Source organism: Mchenga conophoros, linkage group LG4 (assembly GCF_057382185.1).
Source record: "Mchenga conophoros isolate Kocher_MC1m ecotype Shallow Benthic linkage group LG4, M_conophoros_male_GT1.1, whole genome shotgun sequence".
NCBI lineage: Eukaryota > Metazoa > Chordata > Actinopteri > Cichliformes > Cichlidae > Mchenga > Mchenga conophoros.
The window spans coordinates 18,911,673-18,939,467 of NC_140529.1; the positions used below are offsets into that span (position 1 = coordinate 18,911,673).

General features: G+C 42.4%; 1 protein-coding gene across 23 annotated transcripts in view; it reads right to left on the minus strand.

Annotated features, from left to right (window-relative positions):
* mapk8ip3 (mitogen-activated protein kinase 8 interacting protein 3) overlaps positions 1-27,337 on the minus strand; it is a 32,089-nt gene extending 4,752 nt beyond the window's left edge. For 2 of the 23 annotated variants that reach the window (XM_085270823.1, XM_085270813.1), the window contains exons 1-29: positions 26,320-27,337; positions 22,020-22,140; positions 21,166-21,236; positions 19,311-19,402; positions 17,514-17,537; positions 15,787-15,931; positions 14,848-15,076; positions 14,618-14,720; positions 14,288-14,406; positions 13,475-13,486; positions 12,943-12,960; positions 10,834-10,891; positions 10,450-10,602; positions 10,087-10,144; positions 9,211-9,362; positions 8,850-8,906; positions 8,590-8,760; positions 8,015-8,174; positions 6,661-6,711; positions 5,273-5,362; positions 3,828-3,980; positions 2,439-2,604; positions 2,093-2,290; positions 1,825-2,008; positions 1,550-1,669; positions 1,187-1,267; positions 998-1,065; positions 361-509; positions 65-236 (exon numbers count right to left, since the gene is read on the minus strand). In XM_085270823.1, coding sequence (XP_085126949.1) covers positions 65-236; positions 361-509; positions 998-1,065; positions 1,187-1,267; positions 1,550-1,669; positions 1,825-2,008; positions 2,093-2,290; positions 2,439-2,604; positions 3,828-3,980; positions 5,273-5,362; positions 6,661-6,711; positions 8,015-8,174; positions 8,590-8,760; positions 8,850-8,906; positions 9,211-9,362; positions 10,087-10,144; positions 10,450-10,602; positions 10,834-10,891; positions 12,943-12,960; positions 13,475-13,486; positions 14,288-14,406; positions 14,618-14,720; positions 14,848-15,076; positions 15,787-15,931; positions 17,514-17,537; positions 19,311-19,402; positions 21,166-21,236; positions 22,020-22,140; positions 26,320-26,625 — 3,481 coding nt within the window. In that variant the 5' untranslated portion in view covers positions 26,626-27,337. The remainder of the gene's footprint in view (positions 1-64; positions 237-360; positions 510-997; positions 1,066-1,186; positions 1,268-1,549; positions 1,670-1,824; positions 2,009-2,092; positions 2,291-2,438; positions 2,605-3,827; positions 3,981-5,272; positions 5,363-6,660; positions 6,712-8,014; positions 8,175-8,589; positions 8,761-8,849; positions 8,907-9,210; positions 9,363-10,086; positions 10,145-10,449; positions 10,603-10,833; positions 10,892-12,942; positions 12,961-13,474; positions 13,487-14,287; positions 14,407-14,617; positions 14,721-14,847; positions 15,077-15,786; positions 15,932-17,513; positions 17,538-19,310; positions 19,403-21,165; positions 21,237-22,019; positions 22,141-26,319) is intronic. The other 21 variants (XM_085270836.1, XM_085270833.1, XM_085270826.1 and 18 more) reach the window with 21 other exon arrangements.
* Between the last annotated feature and the right edge of the window lie 458 nt (positions 27,338-27,795).

A 27,795-nucleotide genomic window follows, 5' to 3' on the forward strand; every position in this document is an offset into this window, starting at 1 on the left:
CAGATCACATGCAACTCCAAAAGTGAAACGTCACACTTCACAAAATAAACTAAGATAAACTCACCCAGCATCTTGCTGACGTATGGCTCTATGTCTACATCCTGGAGGTGCTGGTGCGTGTGCGCATGATAGAGACGCAAGGTTGAATCCAGTCGGATCGACACCCAGACTCCATCACCGATCCAGGCTAGCTGCCGTACCTGACTCTCCCTCCGAGGGTGGGCATCGAAGGACTTCTGCCAAACAGAAAGGATTTAGTGGTGTTTATTATATTATTACAACTAAAAACAACACGTTTGCAGCACTGAAGCTGCAGACGTTTCTTCAGCACAGCGATGCGACAGCGGGCTCGTGCCTCACCTCTATCTGCATGCTCTTTGGCTGAATGACGTGGATCTTGTTCTTGTAGCCGCACCACACTTTATCGTGGACGACGGCCATGCAGCGGATGGAGTGATGAGGTCGGCCGAGGTCCATGAGGTGGTAGTTGGACAAATCCCACTGGCCATCTGATGACAGAAACACACACATTAGCTAAATGTGTTTCTGTGAGTTTTTGCACATCTCTGCTTCATTAAATGAGGTAAATAAAGGGACTGTCCCTGTAACTGTCCTCTGGAAACACTTTGAATCACAGCCTGTTAGACAACTGATGAATCTCAGACAAGAGATTTCTCAAGACCTGAGCTGCCGAGCTAACCTAGCTAACAATAATACTGTGGGTTGAGGCTATTTATTTATATAAAATCAATATATGGAAGAATTAATACAAAGGTAAATAAACATACATATAAATGAAATCATCCCTACATTCCTTTCTAATGTGCATTTTTGTGCCTTTTGTGTCATATTACTGGAGTCATTTATCGACTGCTTTCTCTATCTTTGATTTTGACTGTGCACGTACATTGAACTGGTGGCAACGCTCCAATTCCACCTGCAACCATAACTTCCCCTAACAGACTAACGTCTGGTGTCTCTGTTAAAGTTCGATTACCCTCCGATCTGTGGAATATCGCGAGTGTCCCATCGGCGAGGGCAACCAGCACGCGGCCTTTCACATGCCTGCAATTACAAGGATGGAGATCACTGGACAAACTGAAACTCATAAAAATAAAATCCTCGACTCTGCTTAAAACTATATATAAAAATAAGAGATGCATTGATGTCTTTTTCTTCTTCTTACACCAGACTGAGCACTGAGTCTTTAAGTTTGATGGAGTGGAGACACTTCTTCCAGTTTCCCACAGCTGAGTGGACATAAAGCCTGGAAGGAAAAACAGAATCAGGTTACTCCCGAGCTCACAGAAACTATAAGATGCACAAGATTTATGTGTGTTTTAGCTGGAAGGCACAAGGATAAGGATAAAGTAACTGTAAAGCTGTTATGTTTATCAAAAAGCATCCATCAAATGTTGATTTAAGCTTTAACTTACTCTAGTTGACTCTAATGACTCTAATGACTCAGGGTTAAAAATGCTGAAAAACGCCATAAACTGCTGTGATAGTGGACACTGTGAGGCTTCAGCAGACGTTGTGAGTGACTCACCAGCCATTCTGGGCCCCGAGCCACATGGTGGGGGCCACGCTGGTGTAGTTTTTGGTCTCATCACCTCCATCCTCTGACTCTGGAGGGTGTGATGTTTCCTCCTTGGACTGGCCTGAGCTCCTGTGTGGAAAATTCAGAGTTTCAGGTTCCAAACAGGGAAGTTGATCCACTTTTGATGGCATGCTTACAGTAACTGTTTCCTTCCCTTGTCTGATAACGTGCTATTTAATTTATCCTAGACAATCCTGAGGACTTGTCAGACTTTCACCTCCTACCTATCAGAGGCATCTGCTGGACGAGGCTGAGGATCAGTGAAGACGTGCTCAGTAAACGGTCCCGGAGGTCCAGATCTCATTTCTGTGTTGCTGGCCGTTGACTCGGGAACTTCTGTGGCCTCCGTGGCTTCCTCGGCTGATTGGGCTGGGTGAATCTTCCCATTCATCGGTGGAGCAATGGGAGCTAAAGCAAAATGACACTATGACATCCACACCTCTCACTTTCCTTAAAAGTACATGAGTGAAGGAGTATCTATCATGCGCCCACCTTGTCCTTTGTCCATAATTGGCGTATCTGTGCGAGAGGAACAGTTGCTACGTGCAACGCTGCAGTTGGTGGCGCAGCCGACTAGAGTGATGCCGGCCAACATGCCCTCCACGCTGCCGGTGTCCTCTCCTCCCCCTGCTCCACCTTCACCTGGATCCAACACGATCTCTCCGGCTGGATAGTCGTTCTCGCTGGCAGCTGTGCACAGGCACACACCCACAGACAGACACACAGACGCACTTTAACATATGAAAATGCAAGAAACCCAACATTTACCGCAAAGCAACAAGAAGTTGAAGGCAGTCACATGTTCGAACATCTAACAAAGCAGCACTTCCACTCTCACCTGGCACGCTGGAGATGCAGAGTACATGGGCATTGCAGACATTGAACTGGTCAACCAGTGAGCCGGGCTGGTTGGCATCGATGATGACCACCTTGCTGGCAGAGTGGGTGCTGGTGAGGATCCACACTCGACTGCTCATTGTGTCTGTTTCCTGGAGCTCCTTTGACTGAGGGAGCAAAGGAAAGACGAGATGACAAAGAGAAAGAGCACAGATGTCTTTAAATGATCACTGCTCCCTGATTATTGTGGAAAACGTGACGAGGAAATCTCACAGAAGTGAGATGTGGATAATGTGGACCTGCTGTTGTTAAACTACGTCTCAATACCTGACAACAAAAATGGCATCTTAGACACTTTCCTTCTCTACTCTGCACATTAGATAAACATGGAAAACCCAGCAGAAAATATCACTTCATTGCCGACCAGCTGCGTTACACATTTTCCTAGAGTAGCAACATGAAACAACAAGCTCTGGTTTAACTCTCGTAAAGACGACATGTGACGACCGCCCCTGGACCCTTAATGATAATTAGAACAGATTTGGATTCTTCAAATACAGCAGAGATGAAATATGATAGAAATCACTCAGTTACACCAAGTAGGTGTTCAAAGGGGGAAAGTCCTCTCCACCCCGAAGAGGAGGTGTGGCTTGTTTCCAAACAGCAGCACATGTGCCCATTGTCTCAGTGCTCTAAGAAGCCCTTAGGACAGGGATGTGAGTCGCATACACCACCCTTTTTTTAACTTATTGTAAAAAACAGAAATATTTCTATAGCATGCGGTGAAAAAATAGGAACTTTTCTGTCATTTAACTGTTTTTGTATTACTTAAGTACTTATGGTCTCAGGTCTGTATCAGTAGAAAAAGATGTAAAACAGTTAAAAGACCCAAGTTAAATAGTTTTCCACATTTTCCAAAGCTGAGCAGTGGGCCAGATCTGAGGCTTTGAGATGCTTTTATTTCTTTTTGTTTCATAATCGATGGGTCAGTAAAGGAAGCACCGAAGCACCAAAGCACCATTCATTAGTATTTGGATAACTCCGCCTGCTCCTACAATGGCTCCTGGACAGATCTTCACTTAATCCTTCTAAGCAGAATTAAATTTGCACACAGCCATGACTCGTGTATGCTATCTAGAATCGTTTTGAGCCGTTAAATGCATCTAAAGATTTTTTTTTAGACAAGAAGACAGGAAACGTGGCGAAAGACATCCAGTAAATGGCCTCACTGCACATTTGCACCCTTGTCTACTCGGTGAGTGAAACCAGCACCAGCAGAAGTATTTTTAGACATACTCTAATCGACTGAGGATAATTCTTGCACATATTAACTTATAGTGTTCTGCGTTAGCCAACATGAATGCCTGTTTTGAAAGCGAGCTGTAATCACCTTCCTCTTCTCGGGAGACGTGTGGTTCTTCTTCTTATCAGCTCCGTCCTCCTCAGCGTGCAGAGGGTCGGTGCTGCACGCTGGTGCTTTCTCTGATGTCTCCTGGCTGCTGACTCTCCATCCTGTCAAATCCACTCCTGCTGCACACCACAGCTACACACATGTGCACACACAGACACACAGGCATAATAAATACATATATACATATTATATTAATATATGTGTTTTCTAAAAGCAAGCAGATGCCTGCAATAGTGACCTTTTTAAAAATGATTTGGAGGCTTAATGTGGCTCCCGGTGCAAGAGTCATAATTTTGGTCTTATAATGTCGCCTTCAGATAGAATAATTATTTATAGCTAAATAACAGAGTTTAGCACAGAGACATTCAGCTCAAGTGCTTTATGATGACTCTGTGAGTGTGGGCTGATCATATTTGATTAGCAGTGACTGAACACCAGCTGTCACCAGATCCTCATGAAAATGTCACTTGCAGTGAGATAGCAGAAAAGAAACACAAACAAATGTTTTCAGGGCAAAATAATCTGTATAGTCATGTGACTTTGGGTCATGAGCCAGGCTTTTGAGTGATGTGGAGTTCATGATGTGTTCTTTTGAGTCTTAGATGTCTATTATGTACAATATTATTTCCTAGTTCTGTTATATTCTTCCTTAGATGATGTCTGTTTAATGCTCATATGTCCTATTCTGAGTGTCAGTGTTTATGTTTCCTGTTTAGTTTTGCTAGTCTCTCATCTCCTTAGTTAGATTCTGTTCACCTGTGTTTTATTTCCCCCCGGCTGTTTCCGCTCTCTCTTTTACCTCGTGTGTATTTAAGTCCTCAGTTTTCCTCAGCTCTTTGTCGTGTCCTCCACCATAGCTGTGTGTCTCTCTGCCTTCTGTTCAACTCAAATACTTACCTAGTTTCTGAAGTTTTTTGTTATTCCTCTGAATGATCAGCATTAAAAGTTGATTTTAAGTTCACATTATGTCTCTGGAGTCCACTTTCTGCTTTTGCACAGCTAGACTTTGACATTTGAAGTTTTTTTCCCCCCAGTATTGATCATTACAAACGGTTAATTACGAGATACAACATGTCTCGAGATCTCCTTTACTGAAAAGTCTATTCTTGGTTTGTGTGACCTGTGTGCTTCATGGGCAAGTCACTAGAAAATAACTTTCCCCAAGAATGCCATCAACCTCCAGCAACCAACAATCATTGTTCCTTTACAAATGGTTGCCAGATGGTCACAGAGCAGTCTCAGGGCCCGTGTGACTGGGGTCTTATTCACCATGGTTGCCATATGTCCGAAATGGCAGGCAAGTTAATGTCACATGGTTAGTGGTAATAATTCTACAAAACCTAAACAAAAAGACATTTAACGACAGATCTGAGGTGTTTTTGTTTTTTCACAGAAAACCCTCATCCCTCCTGATTTTCTCCCACCTTCCTGTTGGGATCCTTCTCCACCAGAGGGCGACAGTAAACTGGGACGGGGACATTCTTCATGCGGTTATCCTCTTTCTCGTTGGTTGTCTAAAAGCACAGGTGGGAATTTGTCAGCAGAAAAGCAAAAGCAGTGAATTATCATCTGGTCTCCAGTTTTACTGGACACTGAAGAAAATGAAAACATTCCCAGTATGTGAATGTGCTGTAAACAGCACATACACAGCAAGCATTAAAGGAAAACTCCACTGCTTCTCTCCTATCTGCAACCCTGTAAAGCCTGAACCATGAAATAATTGCCACACAATTTACATTTTTTAAAAATGGGAGGTTTTTTTTTAACCTATAGAATTTTTTTTAAAAGATATGAAATATCAGTTTGCATACATGACTTTTAAGTTGTATAAATCTTGCTACATCTGGCATTTTTGTGCAATTTATTTCTCAAAGTTTGTTAAAAAAAATCACAATGATGATGTAGATGTCTAAAAAATCTAATGTATAAAATAAAACACTTGGCATTACAGGGGGCTAACACAATCTCAACTCCTTTTTCAGTTCCCTGTTTTTCCCAGGATGCCGCAGGGCTGTCCCCAGAGAGCGTGTGCATTATGCATGAGGTGAGACACATAATTTTAGGGTAAAAGCATTTTACCACTTAGTTAAAGCACCTTTATAAGGAGGTGAAATGACTGGCACAGTAAATATACACAGGTGCAAAACAGTGCAGCTCTCTAACCGAAGTATAATCTTTACACGGCTGCTAACATTTGTAGCTCTACTTGAAAAATCGTAATATATTGATAGAATTCTGTTAGCAAAAGGAGTAAAATGAGACATCTAAACATCTCGGGTTGACAAAACTCTGCCTAATGACTTGGTGACTGTGAGTATTTTTCCAAGTGGATTTTTCCTTTAAGATATTGAGATAATGCACAGGAGTAACATCCATATGTTAAGTAGGGCAGGTTGAGACAGACAGAGGTTAGAGGTTAAAAGGTTGCAACACCACTAGCAGAGGGAGAGGAGATCAGATGGAATAAACTCCACAGGAAGGCCTTCATCAAAGAGCAAGGTGTGTAACACATGTATGTTTTCGAAATACAGCCTTTTCTGATTTGCATCATGCTGAAAAACAAAACTATTCATGCATTTCCAGAGGAACAGTGAATGTACTGTACAGTGGCAACCTTTTCCTCACAGAATAGTCTTTTTGTTAAAAGCCTTCACTTGAAGTGCTCAAAATAAAAGTCTTCCTTAAGCATCTGCACGTCTTTCCTCTGCTATTAGCTGTCCGCTGCTGTCTAGGGGTCAGAGCTTTGGTTGGAAGGTTAAAAGGGAGAGGGAGCCATAAAGGCGCATGCTGGCACTCTGTCGGTCTCACTTGCCTGCTGCCTCTTCAGCGGGCTGTCCTGAGCGCTGTCCGTCTGACCACCAGTCTGTGGGAGACCAGAGTTAGAGCCACCTGCCTACCAGCACCTTCTGCACTCTGGCCTTCAAGCTGCACAGAGCCAACCTTAAAGTCCGCTGGCCGAAATTGAAAGCACGCTTCCATGCTGCGAGCTTAAAATCAAACACTGAGGGTTGTCGGCTCGTCTCCGTGCTGATCAGTTTTAAAATCAGCAAACCTCATAAAAGCCAGAACCCAGAATAAACGGATTCCTCTAACAATTATGTATATCCTGATACTCTCACTGGCCACTTTATTAGGTACACCTGTTTCCACATGGCGGGATCTTTGTACATTTATGCATTTAGACAGACGAGCTGATCTGAGTGTTTCACAAATTGATGATCTACTGGGATTTTTCCACATAACCAACTCTAAGGTTTACAGAGTGTGGCCCTAAAAAGAGGAAATATCCAGTGATCAGATATTTTTCCATCATGTCAGTAAACAGGAAGTTTGTTAGCTAGTTCAGAGTCAGTCATGCTGTCCAGCATGTCAAGCAAATGCTCACTAAAGTACCAAATGCGTTTAAACCACAGCTGAAAATATTTCCAACCGTCTCGTTTACTTCTGTTGGGTAACTTTAAACAGCTCTGCATGCATTAGCAGACAAACTTCAAAAAGACCACATGTTCTCACTGGCTTTTGCGTACTTTTATTTCCTGTTTATACAAATGCCCCGCAGGGCCAACTAGTGATAATTTCACTTTGAAGCTTGGGTAAGCAAATTTAAAATCACTGAATGAAATCTTCTCTCACTGACAGTGTGCTGCAGAATAATGCTCAATGCCCTCAACTTTCACATATAAGAATTAGCATTAAAAAAAGAGGCATGTATAGTTTTAAATAAGATCCAGTAGCTGTTCAAAGGTTCAGAAATGACTTCATAGACTGTCTTGATGCATGCTCAGTCATCAGTCATCCAGGTAAGGATCCCAGAAAGTTGATTCTGTTCACACATCCAAGTGACAAAACGTTTCTCCGACTAAAGACGCTGCGTCCAGATGAACAGAATCAAACTTCTGGGACTTTGAATATTGGTTTTACTGAACTTTTAGTAGCAAACGTAATTGAGAACTACTAAGAAATTCATTCAAACCCAAGTAATTGGCACTCTCATTTAATATGGAGATAATGTGGAACCTGGAGTTTTTCACAACTTTACAAAAGATTTTTAAAAATTATTTTGAACGCACTTAAGTATTCACCCTCTTGCCAGTCAATGCTTTGTTAAAATCTTATGTTTCTCCTCATGTGTGTTTTCTTGTTCGCACAGGCAGCACTCTGGGTACCTGTTTGAATCGAGATGGCACGCTCCAGCCGCAGGTCTGCATGATGCCGTCATCACGGCGCACGTGCTCACGAACCTGCCGGTACTGTTCACGGCGTTGCTCTCGGCGGGCCAACATCGCCGAGTCACTGAGGAGAGACGCAACACCGTTACTGGCCAGTCTGGAAGAAGCGGGAGGCAGGGAAGGGAAGAGAAGAAAAAAGCGAAGCGTTAGCAGCCTGGCCAGCCAGCAGCAGGAGACAAAGAGAAGAGAGATGAAGAAGAGAAGGCAAGTAAAAGCAAGTGCAATAACTACCGCCAAGCAATCTTCTAAAATGACTAAAAGTAACGTGCAGTTTAGTGTTTTAAGACATAAAAGAAGAAAATTGGAGGCCTCTGTGTCTGTGTGATTGGGAGGTTGGTGTTTTTGTGGCTTTTGTGTCTTTACCAGACAAACATTTGTGGTCAAAAAACTGCGTTTAAGGGGAAATAAAAGAGGTCTGAGTGGCCACAAGCGAGCGAGCAGCGAGCTGTTTAGCAGACAAGTGTGGGGGTTTAGAGTGATGCGTGATGTGGGGAAGTTCAGCCGCCGCTCACTCTTCAGGGAAGAACTCCAGGGTACGGTTGGAGGTGGAGATCTGACACATGGTGTGGCTGCGTCTCTGAGGGAAACCGGCCGGTGAGGGAGATTTGTAATGGATGTTGACGTTGCAGAACGGCCGCTTGACGGGCGGCGGGCTGGATGATGAGCTGAAGAGACGTGCGAAGCTAGAAGATGGACAGAAAGAGAAATTTGCTTAGGATATTTCTTTTTCTTTTATATCACTATAGAAAGCTGATTAAAAGCAGAATCTCACAATTGCCAGATGGTAGACTTCTTCTTCTCTTGGATGGGAGGATTCTCACGGGATGCTCTGAGGGGGAAAGAGAGATGAAATTAAAATAATAAGACTACTTATAAAAGTTATTTATAGTACTATAATATAACACTTTTAACATTATAAATAGGGCACATGAAGTGAAAACAACTGGAAAGTATAAGAAAATGACAAAAATTGAATAAAAACAGTTAAAAATGCCGTAAAAAATATGATGCCACTCAGAAAAACCACCTCAGAACAACAAGATACTGACACAGAATATGGGTTCACATTTAAGGAAAACTCTGTGTTGACTTTAAGCCCAGAAGCATTTCACTTCCTGTTCTCTCAAGTCTACCTGATCATCTCTGTCCACCGTACGGCCTCCTGCAGCTCCATCAGTCTCTCTTTGTACTGGTTTCTCTCCATCAGCACCCGGGCCATCTCCATCCGGGTAAATCGCCGCCGCTGGGTCATTGTCATGTCGCCGTCTTGCATCGGCGATGAAAACTGGTCACATGAAAGAACAGAGACCTGGTGTTAATTTGGAAATCCCTCTCTACATCAGCCTAAAACTAGCCTGTGGCATATGCATGCACTGGCCACTTTATTAGGTACACCCAATCAACTGGTTGTTAACACAAATATCTATTCAACCAATCGCGTTGCTGTATTTGAGAAAGCGGTGATCTACTGGGATTTTCTCACATGATCATCTCCAAGTTTTACAGAGAATGGTCCAAAAAAGAGAAGGTGATAGGAACAGTACTTCAAAAAGTGCTTGTATATATGGGTGAATGAGGATTGTTGTACAGAGTACTCGAGTAGAGCAGAAAAGCCTACGTGTGCTACTATTGGAAAAACTTTGACTGGTCCACTGTGTCAATTTGTCCTGAAACATTTGGATGGTGGGGTTAGAATTTGGTGTAAACAACATGAAAGCATGGATCCATCCTGGGTAACGCTGGTGCTGGTGGTGCAGCCGACAAATCTGCAGCAACTGTGTGATGTTGTCACTTCAATATGGAGCAAAATCTCTAAGGAATGTTTCCAGCACTTTGGTGAATCTGTGCCACAAAGTAATGAGACAGATCTGAGAGGATAAGATGTCCAAACCAATACTAGACATTTCAGTCTGAAAGCTAACTGAAGACTTTCTATTCTGCTTCTCATATTTGTATAGAGACATGAACGCATCAGTAGTTCAGCCTGAGGCAGGCACAGTTCTACTCACATCATCACCAACTTCATCCTTGGAGTCCCGAGAAGCCCCCAGAGCCTCTGCTCGCAACCTGCAGCCAACAAACAAAAACACAGATTACATACTCCTCCAAAGCAACTACTAAACAATAACATTTGAACTCAATAAAGTGCTAAAGATGCTTATTAGCTAACAGAAATAGAACAGTTAGATGTCGGCATGTCTCATTAAGATCATTTTAATCATTTATGTTGCTGCGGGTTGATTTGATTGTTTTACTGATGATCTTAAAGGTGGGTGTCATGTGAAAAAACCTATTAAAGTCTAAATTACACAAAAGCAAGCACAGCATCCTGCGTCTGTGCAAGGACTCAAACATTCGTTGCTATTTTTTACCTCTTGAGTTCTTCTTCGAGTTCCTTGATTCTGGCATCCACCTTGTTCTTTGACTGTCTCACCGCCTCCAGCTCCTCCCTCAGTACCTCCCTCTCCCCCGACAGCTCGTCCACTTTGGCAATAAGGTCATTTTTGACAATATTTAGAGCATTTCTGCCAAGCAAAGGACAGAAAGGGGATATAGTGGGAAACTACCAGCTGCAATTTCACATTCACATGTAGGGTTTTGGTCTAAGAACATGTTGTATAAGAAAACAGGAGGTAACCATGATCAAGTGTCTCAATACTAAAAACAAATCTTTCAGCGTTTCCTTTGAATGAAATGCAGAAAGGGTGTGACGTTAGCATCATCAGGCGCATATTAGACTTCACCGAGTCTCTTACTTGGTCTGTAAGAGCTGTTTGTTCTCTGCCAGCATGTTCTCCCACTCCTTGCTCATCCCTGAAACAATCACATTCACATCACTGTTACTCCCCCACAACAAAAATCATAATTTATTTATAAGCCGATCTATTCAATCGACTGATTGATGAGAAAACCATTTATGTGTTAATGCTGCTTTCAAGGCAAACCAAAGTAAGTGTGGGACAAAGGATGAGTTTTCATATAAGAGGTTTAATAAGTTATTAATGATTGAAGTTCTACTATTCACAACAAGGAGAAGTCAAGCTAACAAAGAACTTATCTGTAAAATGTTGGAAACATACTGAGAAATCTTAAAAATAACTCATTGCTCTTATCATTTATGTCTTGAATGTAGACAGAGTAAAGTAGGTTATTTTCACCTTAAACACAAAATCCAAACTAGTTGCAAAATTTTTAAAATTCAGGGTTCATCTTTTAATGATTATAGTATTAGCGTTATCATGCATAAACATGTCATCGTGTTGAAAATTCAATTCTATTTATCGACGTTATTGCCCAAACTGAACTGAAACCCCCCCCCCCCCAAAAAAAACCCAAACATGGAAGCAAAAGCAAAAGCAAAGCTCACATCGACTCAGAGAAACTCTGAGACATGAGAACGCATCAAAAACAAGCAAAACAAAAACGCCAATGGGTCTTTATAGGTGTTACATTTAGTGGATTATATTATACGCTGGATTAAAAGTGTAAGTTTATGTTGTGGTGTGTGATGTCACTGCAGGGATGGAAAAATAACTCCTCAGTATCAGGATGTCATGTTTTAACACTTCTGACAGCAAATTTAAAATGAGCTCAAATTAATTAAAGAATTTCATCCTGAAGAAATAAAAAGAAAGTTTTCACATCATTCGATGCAGACCTGTGAAAAAACTAAGCAGACCCCATGATTCAGTAGAAAAACCTTTAACAGCAATAACTTGAATTAATTGGTTTCTGTATGACAGTCTGGCCTACTCTTTTTTACAATGTTGCTTCAGGTCATCGAAATTTGTGAGCATTTGTTTATGCACAGCTCTCTTATGGTCCCACCACAGCATTTCAGTCAAAACCTTGAGTCTGGACTGGACTGGTTCATTGCAACACCTTCATTCTTTACTTTTTCAGCCATTCTGTTATAGATTTGCTGCTGCGCTTGGAATCACTGTGCCATGACCCAGTTTGAGCCGTCTGACAGATGCTTCACACTTGACTGTAGAATATTTTGGTTGACTCAATGACTTTAAGGTGTCCAGGCTGAGAAACAAGCCCAAAACATCACCCCTCCACCACCGTGCTTGACAGCTGGTATGAGTTGTTGGTGCTGTGCAATATGAGAAAGTATCTCCATACTTGTTCAGTCTTTTTCTAATTGTACTGTCATTATCAGTAACATTTAACATGCCTATAGACGCCTATAGAATTTCCTGAGACATTCACTCATGGGAAGATTGGCATCTGTCTTGAATGTTTTCATCTTTCTCACTGTAGAATTAAGTTGTTTGGAAATGACCTTTTAACCTTTCCCAGATTGTTGGGCATCAACATTTACTCCTCGAAGATCATCGCTGATGTCTTTCCTCCTTAGCGTTCCTCCAGACCAGCAAACTGCCAAAACCTCTGCTTTGATGGAGGTGCTCACATTCGCCGATGATCAGTTAGTCAAGTGCATTTGCTTGGCAGCTACTGACCCTCTTAATTCCCACTGAATCACAGGGTGATTGAATCACATAGTTCTTGAACTGCACACAGTCATATGAAAACTTTCTTTATCACATGACCGCTTTTGAGCTCATGCATTTCTTAATTTGTTATCATTGCCTGACTCTCTTTTGTTATTATATCTTCCACTATATATACATTTAGTATTTGTTTGAATAAGAGCTCTGCAACATCTCTTTAACACTGGATTATTTTAATGTTCTATAATGTCCGAAAGATTTACTGCAATTACCGAAGGATGATAACATTTCAGGCATATGAGGAATAAAAAAAATGACAGAAAATATAAATAAGAAGCCACATAACATAAACAAACAGAGGGATGTGAAAGCTAAAGCAAATGTGAGCGCAGGCATGGGGCGCCTTACCTAAGAAATCATCAGGGACTGGAAGCAAAACAAGGAGAGAAGAAAAGGAGACGAGAGAAAAGAGGAAAGGGTGAAGATTAGAGATGGAAAAAAGAAAAGGAAGAACGGGAAGAGAGGAGAGAAGACGCTGATAAGCATTTATTGATTTGGTTTTTAGGCATGGCTACAGAACCAAAGGACAATCTGACCTTTATATCATCAAATCTATTAGAAAGACCCACTGAAAGGACCCACCACTGAAATCCTCACTGAAAATTAAACAGGGATGGCTTCTAGTAATAAAATATTATAAAAATAAAATATTAACTGCTACTTCACCGCTACCTCAAAGGACTGGAACTAAACCACTGCACTGCTTGCTAATTGACACTTGTCATCTACTAGCATAGCATCACAATAACTCCAAAGTTACTTTGTTATCAATTATATCCACTGATTAGCATCTACTTTTAAAAGTGGATTTTGGAAAGTAGAGAGGAGTTGAGAGAGTTAAGAGAAAACAATACCAACCAACGTGTGTTCAGATACACACCTGAGAACTCGCCTATGGGTGTCACCGGCAGAAGCACATAAAAGGGGAAAAAAGGAAATGGGTGAGAGGTTAACAGATGGACAAGGAGACGGGGTCAGAGTGCGCTTCCTGCTTCTGTAACATAAAACTCAGGGATAGTGAGTCAATACTGATACACAAAATCTCCCAGAATCTCCCAGTGTGAATAAGCCCAAAATGGGGTGTGTGCGATAGTGGGCATCTAAACTGAGTAATGTGAACATAAGTGACAAAAACATCTGTTCAAATCTGCTCCATTTACTGTTCCTCTGCCCCTAAAACTGCTGTAAAAACAAGAGCAAAGTATAACAAAGACAAACAATGAAAGAAAAAGTGCATGGATGTGTGAGATTGTGTGTTTTTTAGGATGACTGTGTGGTGATGCAGACGTGCGCTGCAGCGCCCCATGCAAGACAAAGAATGTAAAGTTAGTGCAGCGGCAGATTCGCACAGCCTCGCATGGAGCTCGGAGCCTGCAGTGCAAAGAAAATACAAATGCTGGCTCTGTGTAACACGCGCACACAGCACATGCATCTGCCCTTATTTTCTCTATTTAGAGTGCAATAACATGGCATATTGGCCTGTTAGCTTATAGTAAAAGTCACCCTGGGAGGACGAGGTAAAGATGGCGCTTTTATTTGTTTTCAAGTATCTCCTCTGAAGTAAATCATGTGCTGCTGACCAGCATTGCACTTTCATGGGAAAATGATTTATCTTTCAGGCTTTGGGGCTCTTGGATTAGGGTGTCAATAATGAATACATCAAAACATACTGAAACCAGAATCCTGTTCTTACCCAGCAGCTCAGCACCTGCATCCACATCCCCAATGATGTCCGACTTGGCGTCTTTGATCTCGTGGTAGAGAGAGTCTGTGTTGATGCCGAAGGCCTCGTTAACTATGCCCTGGGAGGGGCTGAAACACATGAAAACACATTTATTTTTCATATATTTATTTATTTAATAAATATATAATATAATGCTGTTGACACGCAGGACTAATCCATCAAAGCTCTGACCACCTAAAGGATTTCTAGACCTGTTTCTGTCTTTGTTTTGACAGGAAAACATGGATGTTGATATCCTTTTACACTGTGTGCTTAAAGCAGCTACACTGTTGCTTGTACCTGTTTCCTCCTCCATAAATACGGGGGTCCAGACACATATCCAGCTCTGGTGTAGAATCGATGAGCTCCTGAAACTCCGACCACTCGTCGCTGCTTCCCATACCTGGAAGAGCAGAGTACCGAGTGTGGCTGTCTGAACGTTTTGTGAGCAACTCTGCAATCTACTGACATTTTATGCAGCGTAACTTCAAACCTCTGAAGTGAGGACACGCTCAGTGACATCCTCTTACCGATGCTGACATTCCTGGTTTCCTGGGAAACCTGCACCTCCATATTCCGGCTGAGACGCTTAGCGCTTTTCCTGCGGTTTCCAGGCCGCGTGACGTCAAAGTCGTGCCCGTGGAAGCTCTCGTTGATGGGGGTGACTGTGGCGGACGGGACAGAGGAGGTGGGTGTGTTGGACTTACTTCCTGTGCTGCTGGGTGTGGCCGCCACCGAGTCCGACTCTGATCCGTCCTCCTTGGTGAGACACAAATGACATTATATGAGCATCGTGCAATGAAAGAAGGCCGGGGATGTCTCTTACTTTGCTCACTGATTGTAAAGTTGGGAATTTTCTGCTGTTTTATTTTGGGAATGGGTTTAAACATTTATCTTAGATAACAAATAGGTAAAGTGACGGGGCTAAATATGTAAGGCAAAACACATTAGACTCTTGTGGATAAAAAAAATTATGCTGAGTCATTTAAATTGTATTGAGTATATTAAAATTCTAAATTGTGTGTTTCAGACTGAGTTCAAGGAAATGGGGTTTCCTTGGATAACATATGAAGCACTGTATGCTGTCAGTTTATATGAACATTAATAAACATGACCTTAAACTTTGCGTAAAAGCGTAAACTAAAACACGACACAAAAAGCAGCTTCACAACGCCACAGTAAAATAAGGACACAAGAAAAAACTGCATGAAGCCAAAAACAAACATCTAACGGCGGTCCCTGCTTGCTTGGGTCAACATATCGTTTATACCTAACTAATTAGATTAAAAAACAACAACTGAGATTTCCAATGCAAAATTAATTTCCTCAAAAGTGACACAAGCAGGCGTGGGAGGGGAGGTGGTCCGTGTGGGTGTGGCCGGCAGCAGTAATGCCAGCCTCTCCCCCTTTCCACTCCCCAGGCTGCTGTTATGGCCGAGGGAGGAGGACAGGGCCATTTTCTGTCCCACCTGGTAGGCAGAGCTGAAGGTAGAGTGGCCGAGCTCGCTGACCTGCCAGATGTCTTTCCCGGGAATCATCCTAGCCCCCCCGAGTCCCCCACGTACCATGCCATCAGGGTACAGGCTCAACGATGGTGGGCGCTCTGCTTTGCTGCTGGAGGAGGAGACACAGAGGTGGTGGAGATTAGGTGAGACTGCCTCTCGGTTATTTCAGTGTATCATATTCAGTGCCCTTCCCCCCCGGGGTGCTGGAGCTCACTCTGGCAGGCATATAATGCAAAGCAAAACCAGTTTTTTAAGTCTGTGCCTGGGTTAAACTATAGCCCAAGAATGTCAAACTCACTTTACACCGTGGCCACATGCAATTCACTTTGATCATACTATTGAAAACTCAACCCTTTGTCAATTTAAAGCCTTTTTACTGCACCTTTAAAAATCCAGAGATATCTTAAATATAGGAAAAAGAAGTGCACTTCAACAGTTCAATTCAGTTTTTCTACAGGATGAAATGCTAAAATGCCTAAACATAAATGCTTTTCTATCATTAACATTGAAAAAAACAAAAAACTAGTGCTGTCAGCGTTAATCTCTTTAAAATGGCGTTAACGCCATGACTGCATTAACGCGGCAAATCTCCGTTAACGAGTTACCGCGGATTGCCCCGTGCATGGGGCTGGACAGCGTCAACGCATTAACAAGCTAACCGCGCTAACACGTTTCTGTCTTTTAATAGCTTAACTCTTACTTGTCTGCTTTAGAATAGTATGAATGGCATTTGGGGAGGTCTTTATCAGTAGGAAAAGCCCTACAAAAAGCTCTATGAATGTATAGTTAGTCCAAAATCTTTCCCCCCTCCACAGTTTGTATCCAATGGGCCAGACTGGAGTTTTTGTTGGGCCGATTCTGGCCCCGGTATCTTATGTTTGACACCCCCGCTATAGACAGTCACTCACACTCTCATTCATGACTCTTTGTTGCTGTCTCTGTACAATAAAGGTGAAGCTGTCAGTTAGCTTAGCTTAGAGTGCTATTTTGTTTCAGTCCACAGGCAAAAAGATCCACCAACTGTTTTAGCTAGCAGCAGAGGCTCCACATCATGACCTCCAAAAACTGCTAAAACAACAGACTGATGGTTTAACACTTGGCTTTTTTATAGATTTAACCCCGTACATGTAAACTAATGAGTTTTAGATGTGCTATGGCTTTGTTGCTGCCTTTGGAAATGTCCAGACTAGCTGCACCATGTGTTTGTGTGAAGCTACACTAACCTTTGGTTTAAACATCACAATTACTGCCCAGACATGACAGCATTGATCTCACTAATCCCAACAAAAAGCATCCAAAGAAAAAACAACCTCAGATCCTGATGTTTAAAATTATATATAACAAAGCAAAAGACAAGCAGGACAGGCAGACAGACAGACGGGGGACAAACTGACTGGCAGAAACACATGAGGGAGAAAGAGGAGAAGGTAGGGGGAGATATCGGGAAAATATGCTTAACATGACCCTTGATCCATTCCTTAGTCCTTAATTTAAGATTGAAGTACAACATCACTGATGCATCCAACATAATAAATAGATGTTTAAAGCATCGGTAACTAGCAAATTAAGTGCATTAGGGAATACTTTCATCCATAAAGTGTGGAAGCGCAGCAAATATAAGGGGAGGGATATTTTTAATTCAGACTCGAGGGAAGCGGAGCGAGGCAGTCGAGGAATCATGTTGGATTTACCTTTTCCTCCATGTGTGTCGTTGACTGTGCAAACAGCAGCACAGAGAGCAAGCCAGCAAGACAGACAAGACAGACACTGATTAGAGAAGGACAGGAGACAGGAACATGCCATGACGCATAACACCGCACAAACAAACACGCACTTTTACACATTTAGTTAAACTACAGTTTGTTTCGTTTTTTCTGCACATCTTCACTGTCTTGTCTTTAAAACTGCTTCGGATAATCAAATGTTCACTTTATTAATTCTGAACACCCCAGCAGGACTCCCATAACCACCTATAACACTGTCCTCATGCATTCTCCAGTAATAAGCACAGTTGATGAAGACTTGCAGGATTGAGATGCATTTCATTAGACGCTGTAGCCGAATTGACTTTAGAGATACACGATACACAGTGGCATGGAAAGCTTTGAGCACGACTGGTCAAAAGTTCTGTAACTGCATTACTTAGTGAGGAAAAAATGAGCTGAGGTGAAGATGAAATATTCTCTTTAACATTTAAAATCTGGTGTTTTAACTTTTTGGTGTTTAACTTTTTCTAGTGTCTCAGTTTTTTGGGGCTCTGGCTTGTTCACAGTCATGGTTAAGAAAGGCCAGCGGAAGCAAAGTCCTGTCCCAGCAGCTTAATGGCAGCAAGACGATTAAAGTAATTGATGTCCAAAAAGGAGGAAAAGTCAACAAAAATACAGCAAACTCAATCAGAGCCTCGGAGAAATGGCAGCTAGTGACAATACTGGAGGTTTTGTTTAGTTCAGAAAGAAAAAGAAAACTTTCTAGAACAATTACAAATCAAACCCTTCTCTCACTTCAACCCTTCAACAAGATTTAGGAGACTCTGGAGCACAGATATAATCATCACAGGGAAGTTATTGAAGGGAAATCTTTCCTGCATACTTAACACAAAGTTGCATCAAAACTTTGCAAATGCCAAAAAAGGAAAGGGGGAAAAAAGGGTGCAGATTATCACCATGAGACCATCTCTGCAACTGTTCGGGGTTGAATCAATAATGTTTTGGATTCATTTTGCAGCCACTGACATTGGACATCCACTCGTAGAAGGACAAATGGATTCAATTAAAAACCTGCAAATATATCACTGTTTAAAAAAAGAAAGAAGAAAAACCGCAAGCTGAAGGTTTTGCTATGACTTTTATGGTCATCTGTAACCTAAACATAGTCGGTCACAGTCTTTCGGTAGACTTCAAGAGAACCTGCATGCAAGAATCTCACAGTTTGACACCTTTTACAGGAAAAATAGGCTAAAAAAATCGAAACTAAAACTAAAAGATAGGTACTGCTGAAAGCATGCTCATCATTTACTCAATTGATTATTTACAGTATCAGAAGTCTGGAGCAAACTTCTTGCATGCCTTTCACTGTGGGTATTTTATGAGTTAGTGGACATATTGCTAAAAGTGACTAATCTGGAGCCTAGGTAGGCAGCTACACCAGATGTCCCGCTCCTCTTCTAGCTGTCGAGCCCATGGGATTGGCCCTGGCTCAACACAACAAGCTGGCACATTAAAGTCAAACTTCCTTCGTTTTTCTAATTATTTTCCACAGAGGTTTATAATGACTGTTGTGTCTGTTTGCACATCGCCTCTCCTCTCTGTTAGCGGGACACGGCAGCTGTTCAGTGTGGCTGATGACAAACGGCGCCAGCTTCAACACAAGAAATGTGCTGCAACACGAAAAGCCTGATAGATCTGTGCAAAACATGATAGTTCAGATCCACAGAAACAGACAATTACACACACACAGAATATAAATGAAAGAAAAAACAAAACACTCACGATCGTCCACAGCCGGTGCCTTCTGATTGGCTGTTACTCCCCGCCTGCTGCATTTTGGACCGCTCTATGTGCTCGACGTACGTCTGGATCATCTGTGATCCAAGAAATCAAGAACAAAAAATCGTTTTGAGAACAACCGGAGAGCAGGGCAATATCTATCTTTCTTACACTATATTTTACACTATTTATTTATTTATTGTACTTTTGCTTATAGTATCTTGTGGTGTTATGTAACTGAATGTTGTGCATTATGAATGTAAAAGCCCAGCAAGGAATAAGAGTTAAAAATTAGCAATAGCTATAAATGTCAGTTTCATGCTCCATATTGGTAGCATGCTATAGTGCTAATGCTAAGTATTCAGTCAACCTTCCAGACTGTTGAATTCAGGTGTTCCAATCACTTCCATGTTCACAGGTGTATAAAAATCAAGCACCCAGGCATGCAGGCTGCTTCTACAAATATTTGTGAAAGAATCTGTCGTTCTCACGGGCTCAGTAAAATCCAGCGTGGTACTGTGATAGGATGCCACCTGTTCACACATGAAATTTCCTCACTACTAAATATTCCACAGTCAGCTGTTAGTGGTATTATAACAAAGTGGAAGCGATTGGGAATGACAGGAACTGAGAGCAGGGTCAGCCGATGCAGAGGCGGATAGTGTGCAGAGGTCGCCAACTTTCTGCAGATTCAATCGTTAAAGAACTCCAGACTTCATGTGGCCTTCAGATTAGCTCAGAGCAATGTGTGGAGAGTTTAACAGTTCCATGAAAACAGCTGCATCCAAGCCGAAGTGACGAATCACGCTTCACTGTCTGACAATTCAATGGATGAGTCTTGGTTTGGTGGTTGCCAGGACAACGGTACTTGTCTGACTGCACTGTACCAAGCGTAAACCTTGGTGGAGTGAGGATAAAGGTGTGGGGATGTTTTTCAGGAGTTGGGCTCAGGCCCTTAGTTCCAGTGAAACGAACTCTTAATGCTTCAGCATACCAAGACATTTTGGCCAACTTCATGCTAACGAATTTAAGGGAACAGTTTTGGGTCCCAGATGGTCCAACATGACTGTGCACCATTGCACATAGCAAGCTCCATAAAGTTGTAGATGAGGAAGTTAGGTGTGGAAGAACTCAACTAGGATGCACAGAGTCCTGACCTCAACTCAACAGAAAATCTTTGGGATGAATTAGAGCGGAGATTGTGAGCCAGACCTCGTCAGTGTCTGAACTCACAAATGTGCTTCGGGAACAATGGTCAAAAATTCCCATAAACACTCCTAAACTTGTGGAAGTCTTCTTCCCAGAAGAGGTGAACCTGTTATAGCTGCAAACGGTGGGCCAACATCATATTAAACCCTATTGATTAAGAACAGGATGTTACTCAAGTTCAAATGCGTGCGAAGACAGATGAGCAAATACTTTGGGCAATATAGTGTATGTTGAACCACATCGTCCTCTTTAAATAAATACATTGACAATATAAAAGATTAGAGTTATTTCATGATTGACCTATAATCTACTACACACTGTGTTTTGTGAATTAATGGATAACCAGACTGATGGGGGTCAAAAGTGCTTTGAATACTTCACATATATCACACATATTTAGATACTCTGAGTTGTAGAAAACAAAAAAACACCATTCTGCTTCTTTTACTGAAACATCGCTCATGATGGCTGTATCATTCAAGCTTAGTATCATGAATATTTGAAATGACTGTGAGCATGTTTGGTGGATTATGCCGATATGGGGCCTAATGTGTAATAAATCCTAGCTAGAAATCAAAAAGAAAAGAGTAGGTGTTCAGCAGAATATCTAACTCTTGTGATTTCACAGGAGGGCCCAAGGTTTGCTCACCTCAGTGTGGCGCTGATGCAGAGCGTTGTACTCTTTCTTCATGTCTGACTCTCGCTCTTCCAGCCGAGTGACTGTGAAGCAGACGGACACAACATCAACTTCAGCAGCAACAAGAACAAAAGTACATTTAAACAGCAGTGACGTCCAGCTCACTTTATAACCTTTCACCAATTAAATGGACATGAAGTATCATTTTGGATTGCATAGTAGGAGTGCAAAGTTATGAAATTGAAATGATTGCAAATTTATGTTTGCCTGCTTGTATTTAAATTGCTGCACTATTTAATATAGTAATCATTGGGGGAGAAACAAAGAAACATTAAGGGTACAGTGGATCCCCGCAAACATACAAATAAATAAATCCCAAAGCTAACTGGATGCCTGTATTTATAATGTACAGCAAAGAAAATCAGTGTTTCATTTCAAAATCAACCAAAGTCTAAAAATACATCCTGAGCGTGTCTACTTCTCTTTCTGCCTTCCCTTCAAAACTACAGTGGAAATGTATCCTGGAGCCTCTGTGTTATCTCTCCTGCTGTCCTCCTTCTTACACACACACACACACACACACACACACACACACACACACACACACACAGCTGTTAAACACTATTTCCAGTGTTTTGAATGAGCCTCAGCAGCCACATGTACAGCATATTCTATTAGACAGGACAGTGTAGTGTAGACAGGAAGGCAGTGGAGAAAAGCGGGAGCACGATGACCTTCAGAGGACAGCCTGGGGCGGACTCAAACCCAGGACCCTGCAGTAAGCAGTACAACCTTTGGTATAAGGGTCACCCTTTGAGCCAGGTGTCCTACATGCACTGCATATAACATGACATCTATGCACTCACTCTGGTCAGAATAGTTCTTTGCCTTCAGCTCCAGCTGTTTCCCCTGTAGCTCCAAAAACTCCACCTGTATCTGCAGGTCCTTCTTCTCGGCCTCCAGCGAATCCTCAAATTCAATAAATTTCTGATAAAAGGCAAACAAGAGAAAAAAATAGACTAAGAAATTAATTTACAGACTCTAAAAGCGAAAGGTCACATAAAATTTGCATTTTTGTTATAATTCATATGAAGGGAAACAGCATATCATTTTACTTCATATTGTCTATGAATTACATAATTGTTCATATCAGCTTCAGAGCAGTGTGTTTTCAGGATACATCGGGGCTTTTGTGCACATGTCAAAAAATGAAAACTGAACTCACTTTACATGTGGTTATATGTGCCAGTAGTATCTGTGTATTATGGTAAAAGTATTTCACAGTTTGTCTGTAATAGATTTATCTCACAATACAGGCAGAAACACAGAGCTGCCTACTCCCCCCGCCATGCTGCCTGTTCCATTTTTTTAAATAAAGCTGCTCACAATGACGTCCTTTTTTCCGCAAGTCCACAAAGTCTTAATACGGTAATCCTCTGACTGCAGACAGACCTTGGAAACACCAACGTGCAGCAGATACACGCCACACAAAATAGCAAGCACTGCAACACAACAGCACTCTGAAAATACAACCAGTGCTGATGCTGTACCTAAAGCATTAATTGCAGGGAATGAACAACACTTGTCATTGACACATGTAGAAATATCTCCACGGCTACAGGGAAAAGGTCACTAAAGAATTTAACCAAGTTTAATGAGTTACCGAATATGTGGCAAAACACACCCTGACCCACGCAGCACAGTAAACAACACTAATGCTGTGGTCTCCTTGCAGCTTTAGCAGAAGGAGAATGTGAAATTCTTGGAGAAATTGCAGAGTGATTGCTGCAGCATTCTTGTAGCTGCTGCAGTTTTTGCACTGTACTCATGGTGCAGGAAGAGCAAACCTCCAGCCTTGTCCCTGCTGAACATCCACAGCATTAACATACTATAGATTCAATGATAAACGACCGAGTTTACGCATCAAAACACTGTCTTTGTGACACACTAGATGTCTTTGTTTTTCGCTGAAACAAAACACAGCAATATCTTTCGTCCTGCCCCCCTCAGACTGGGAAGGTGCCCTTCAAGTCCATCCCTCTATCCCCCATGCCTTTATCTGCACGAGGCTCCTAAACCCGTGCAAGTAAAGGCACATCGCTTTCCATTAAAATGCAGTGTTAGTGAGGCACAGCTTGCAGTGTGCACTGGTGTAACTACAGAAGCAAGAAAAACACGGTGCATTCTCATAAATAACTTTAAACTGTGCGAACAGCACTCAGACAGGTAACGTGACACAGCGTAGGAATGAACGTTTGCGCGGTCCAGTCGGAATAATTCTCATTAAGCAATCCTGCGATGTGTGACAAGTGAAACTAAGGAGCTTTCCTGACAAACTGACTCTAAGTGTGACTGCAGTGTGGTCACACGCTCAACTGTGACCACACTGATATCTGAGGAGTTATATCTGAGTGATATCTGAGGAGGGTGTGAAGTCACAACAGCATTAGGAGGAGCAGAGGAAAATCTGAAATCTTTGAAATTATTATAAAATCTAGAGGTTAAGATAACATGTGGAGCATAGCTCGTTAATCCTTTGTATGTAAATCACATTAAGAGAGATGGGGAAAAGATGGCTGGAGACAAACACAGGATGTTTTAGCAGGAGATGCTACAAAATGGTTAAATTTGTGCTTGTGGGTATCTCGGTCGAACGCTTCATGAGTAAAAAGATGCGGCTGTTGTCTTTGTTTACCATTAGCTCTAATAACTTTGTAATGTGAGCTGCCTTTTCTGCTTGTTGTTGTCCATGTCTTGCAGGAGGAGGCATTATTGTTTTCCTCAGACTCTGTTTGCTTCTTTTTCCTCTTATTATCCTTAGACTCTTTCCGATCTGGCCTGGGCTGCCTCGCCTCTGCCATAGCTTCATAAAACCCTCAGTCTGTTTCTTTCTCTCTGCTTTTGTTATTCTCACTCTCTCTCTGCTTCTCATGAGCACAAATCAGATTACAGTCCCAGACTCCCCCAGTGAGCTCTGTGTGCTATTGATTTCCTGTGACTTCTACCCATTTGCACATCATCCCATCCCCCTCTGCACCCCAGTGATGGAGAAAACTGTCTGTTTATTTGTCATCTAAGGTCATCAAACAAGTACAGGTTTGTGCAAAAGTGTGGGCAGCCCTGCACGAAACTTCAAATCTTAAATATGCAATGTCTTCGAGACAGCTTGTGCCAGAAGTGCAAAGAGAGATTTGCATGTGCGTGACAAAAATCTAGGCAAGAAAAGAGTCCCTGCTGACGACAAAGAGAAGATCTGAGTTCTATACAGTGTTTTGGGGTTTTTTTGGCACACATATAAATAGCATGTAAAGGCATGCATTGTTGTTACAGTTTTCCTTTTCAGTTTCTGCAGAGGCACGACTGATGGCTCAGCACCTACTTTAACCTGCAGCACATGTTCATTTTCAAGTACTGGCCCTACAAAATCTCATTTTCACAATAAGCATTTTCAGTCTGTAATGATATTAAACCGAAGCTTAAATACAAGGCAGCTTAAAGTGAAAACAAACTAGATAACTAACAGAGGGGACGGCGCTGGGGAGAGCAGATGACAAAGTGGGCTAAAAGCTGAGCTAAGCTGACACCAGCAAGGCTGCCAGTGATACTCTGAGGCCTCTTTGGATGGGAGGAGGATTAAAGTTGCTTTATGATGTCTGCCTGCAGGATCTCACTGCTGTTATGACACCACTCAGGTAAAAACAGAGGAGATAAAAGTGGCTGCAGGTGGAGTTCAGTCTGTAATTTAATAGCCCCATATTGAAACACACTTTTTGTTGTTTGTGTTCCTGTTCTTTCACTGTTTTCGAGTGCAAACGCCCACACAGAGAGTCACGCTGACTGTGCCTTTATCTTCATGCATGTCCTGCTAACATGTCCTCCCTCACTTTGTGTTTGCATACTGTGTTTGTGTTATATTTGCATATACTTCTGCTGTGTTGTGTTAAAGTTTAAGGAAGGAGCACTTAAAATTCCATGTGTGATGATGGTGGTAGCAGCACTGTTAACGGTTAGCTGGAGTACTGGCAGGAAAAAAGTGATAATAAAAATCTGTAATAGTGACAAAGCTATTAACTTTAACTTTAAAGTTAAACAGCAATATTTGGAAAACTTGTAGTAACAGAATTAATCGATGTTAGATTTTAACTTCATTTCATAAAGAATCTGATGTTGATAAACAGACAACGAGGGTAAAACTGTAAGATGTCTTTTGTTTCAATGCATGTGCTTAACTTCAAAGGTCAGAAGGGGGGCACAGGGTGGCACTGCCCACCCCCAGAAATATGATTGTCTCAGACAGTTCTTACAGTACAGATGCGAGCTGGAGTATAATGAGTGATGGTGTATTACTTGTAGCACATTTACTCAAGTATGTTACTGAAGTTTTCCTGGTTTCTATTTCCACTTCACTATATTTTCAGTACAGTTATTATCCTTGTACTCCATACCATTTAATTTACTCTAATTTAGCAGATTTTAAAATTTAAATCTATGGATCTAAAAATCTATATTATTATTATTATTAACATTATTCATAAAACTCCCCGTAGCAACATGATTAACATGATTAAAATTGTCTCCAGTCGTAAGATTAAAGTGATAAAGATATAAATGGACCAATAACTATGATCCGGTAATGCAATGCTTAGGATTCTGCCATAAACCCATATTTGGATGCAGGATTACAACTTTTACTCACCTAAAGTATCTAAATACTTATTTATCATGTTGCAAAAACATTGTTTTAAACCAAAACAATGGTTTACCTTTATAATAACACCATCTGCATGTGGACTCGTAATTGATAATTATGATAATTGTGCCTAGTGTTTTCAACATTGCTGTGCACCCCTGCCTTGGTCTGCCCATCCCTGGGCCCCCTGATTTCAGAAATCCCGGAAACGTCCCTGTTGTTTACCTGGTTGACCCTCTTTAAAAGAAAAAGAAACTTCCAGTGGTGTCTCTATACTGATTTAAATATCCCTAAGTAATGTAAGCAGTGTGTTTACGAGTGACTGCAGTGCATTGACACTAATAATACGTTTAGCAATCCCTGTCACGGGCCTAAACATGAGTCACATGTGCCTACAGAACAGGACGGCTGGAAGTGATGATAATGACGGGCCTGCGGTGGCCGGTGGTGCTGTGTGGGGAGCTCTTTTAACGCACCTCCTCCGCCTGCTTGCGCAGCGCTTTCTCCCTCTCATACTGGGTGATGAGCTGCTCGTTGTCCTCCTTCAGCAGCTCCAGCTCCACCTCGTGCTCCTGGTTCTCCGTCAGCACCGCGTCGAGGTTTTCCAGGACGTTTACCACAAGCGGCATCAGCTCCTTCACCACCTCCTCATCGTAGCTGTGTATCAGCCGCTCGAACTCCCGGTAGATGCTGTTTGCCAGGCCCGACACCCGCTCTGACATCACGGAGCCGGAGCCGTAGTCGTCCTGGTAGACCACCTCGTCTATCTGCAGCTCCATCATCTTGGCAGCTGTGGTCCAGATGAAGCTGCGCCTCCTCTCAACAGTTTTTCAGGCCCTCCTAAAAGGCGAGGGTGTCACCGCTTTTGAATGCGCTCAGCACGGGGGAAGGGGCACATTCAATCACAGTCTGCCTTCAAAAAGGAGAACAGTCATGCCATTTTGCAGCAGGTTTACAGAACGGAGGCAGACTGTTGTGTGCGCATAACCTTGATTCCCCTGCTGAAAATATCGGTTCTAATAAACTGATATGAATAGACCCCCTCCTCCTCCTCCTCCTCCTCCCGCTCCTCCAGCCAGTTACGGGCTATCTCCTCCAGTCGCGGCCCTGTTATCCCTGTCCTCCGGCAGAAAGCATCAGATCCTGGGCGCTGTGGATGGGCACTGGGCCAGCCTGTAGATCGTCCATGCCGAGAAGCGAAACGCCTTCGTCGATGGTATTGCACCTGCCTCTCAGCAGCCGCAGCCATGGACCCCAGCCATTGCTGGCAGGGAAAATAAATAATTAATAAATAGGTAAATAAATATTCTAGTTAGTCTTCCCGATAATCGCCGATGGCCGATCCCCCACTATAGTCTCGTTTTATCCATATCTTTTCCTCTTCCGGCAGGCCGCCGATGCTGCTGGCCAGACTCGGGCGTTTTTTGGTGATGTCTCCCTGTGGGAGAGGCTCTCTGTGCTGCTCAGATGGAGGAGCCAGCTGACCGACTCTGGCTGACGTCACACCGTCTGCATAGAGCAAGCAGAGGCAGTGCGTCAAGTCAGCGAGGCAAAACCGGAAGTTGGCTGCAAAATTTCACAATAAGCTGCATAGGTTAGAGCAGAGTGCTAGCATATAATGGGCAGGTTTTTGACAGGGCTTCCACACAAACGCAAAGCAGAAGATGAAGCAAATATGTTTCCAAACTAACTTCCTTCCAAGCCAAATACTAGAAAATATGATGAGGCATATCTTATCTTGCTTTTGGCTTCACCTGCACAAGTGCCAAGGTAGGTCTCCCCAACAGAATTAGTTCCCCCTGCGTCGGGAGCACGCGCTGGGCTGTCCAAATCACGTACAAACAGTATCCCACATTCTTGATTTTTAGTTCACAAATACTTCTTATAAACTACTCCTGACCAATGACTACAGTCATTGCTGCTGACATTTTGGAGATCTTAGCTCTTTATAC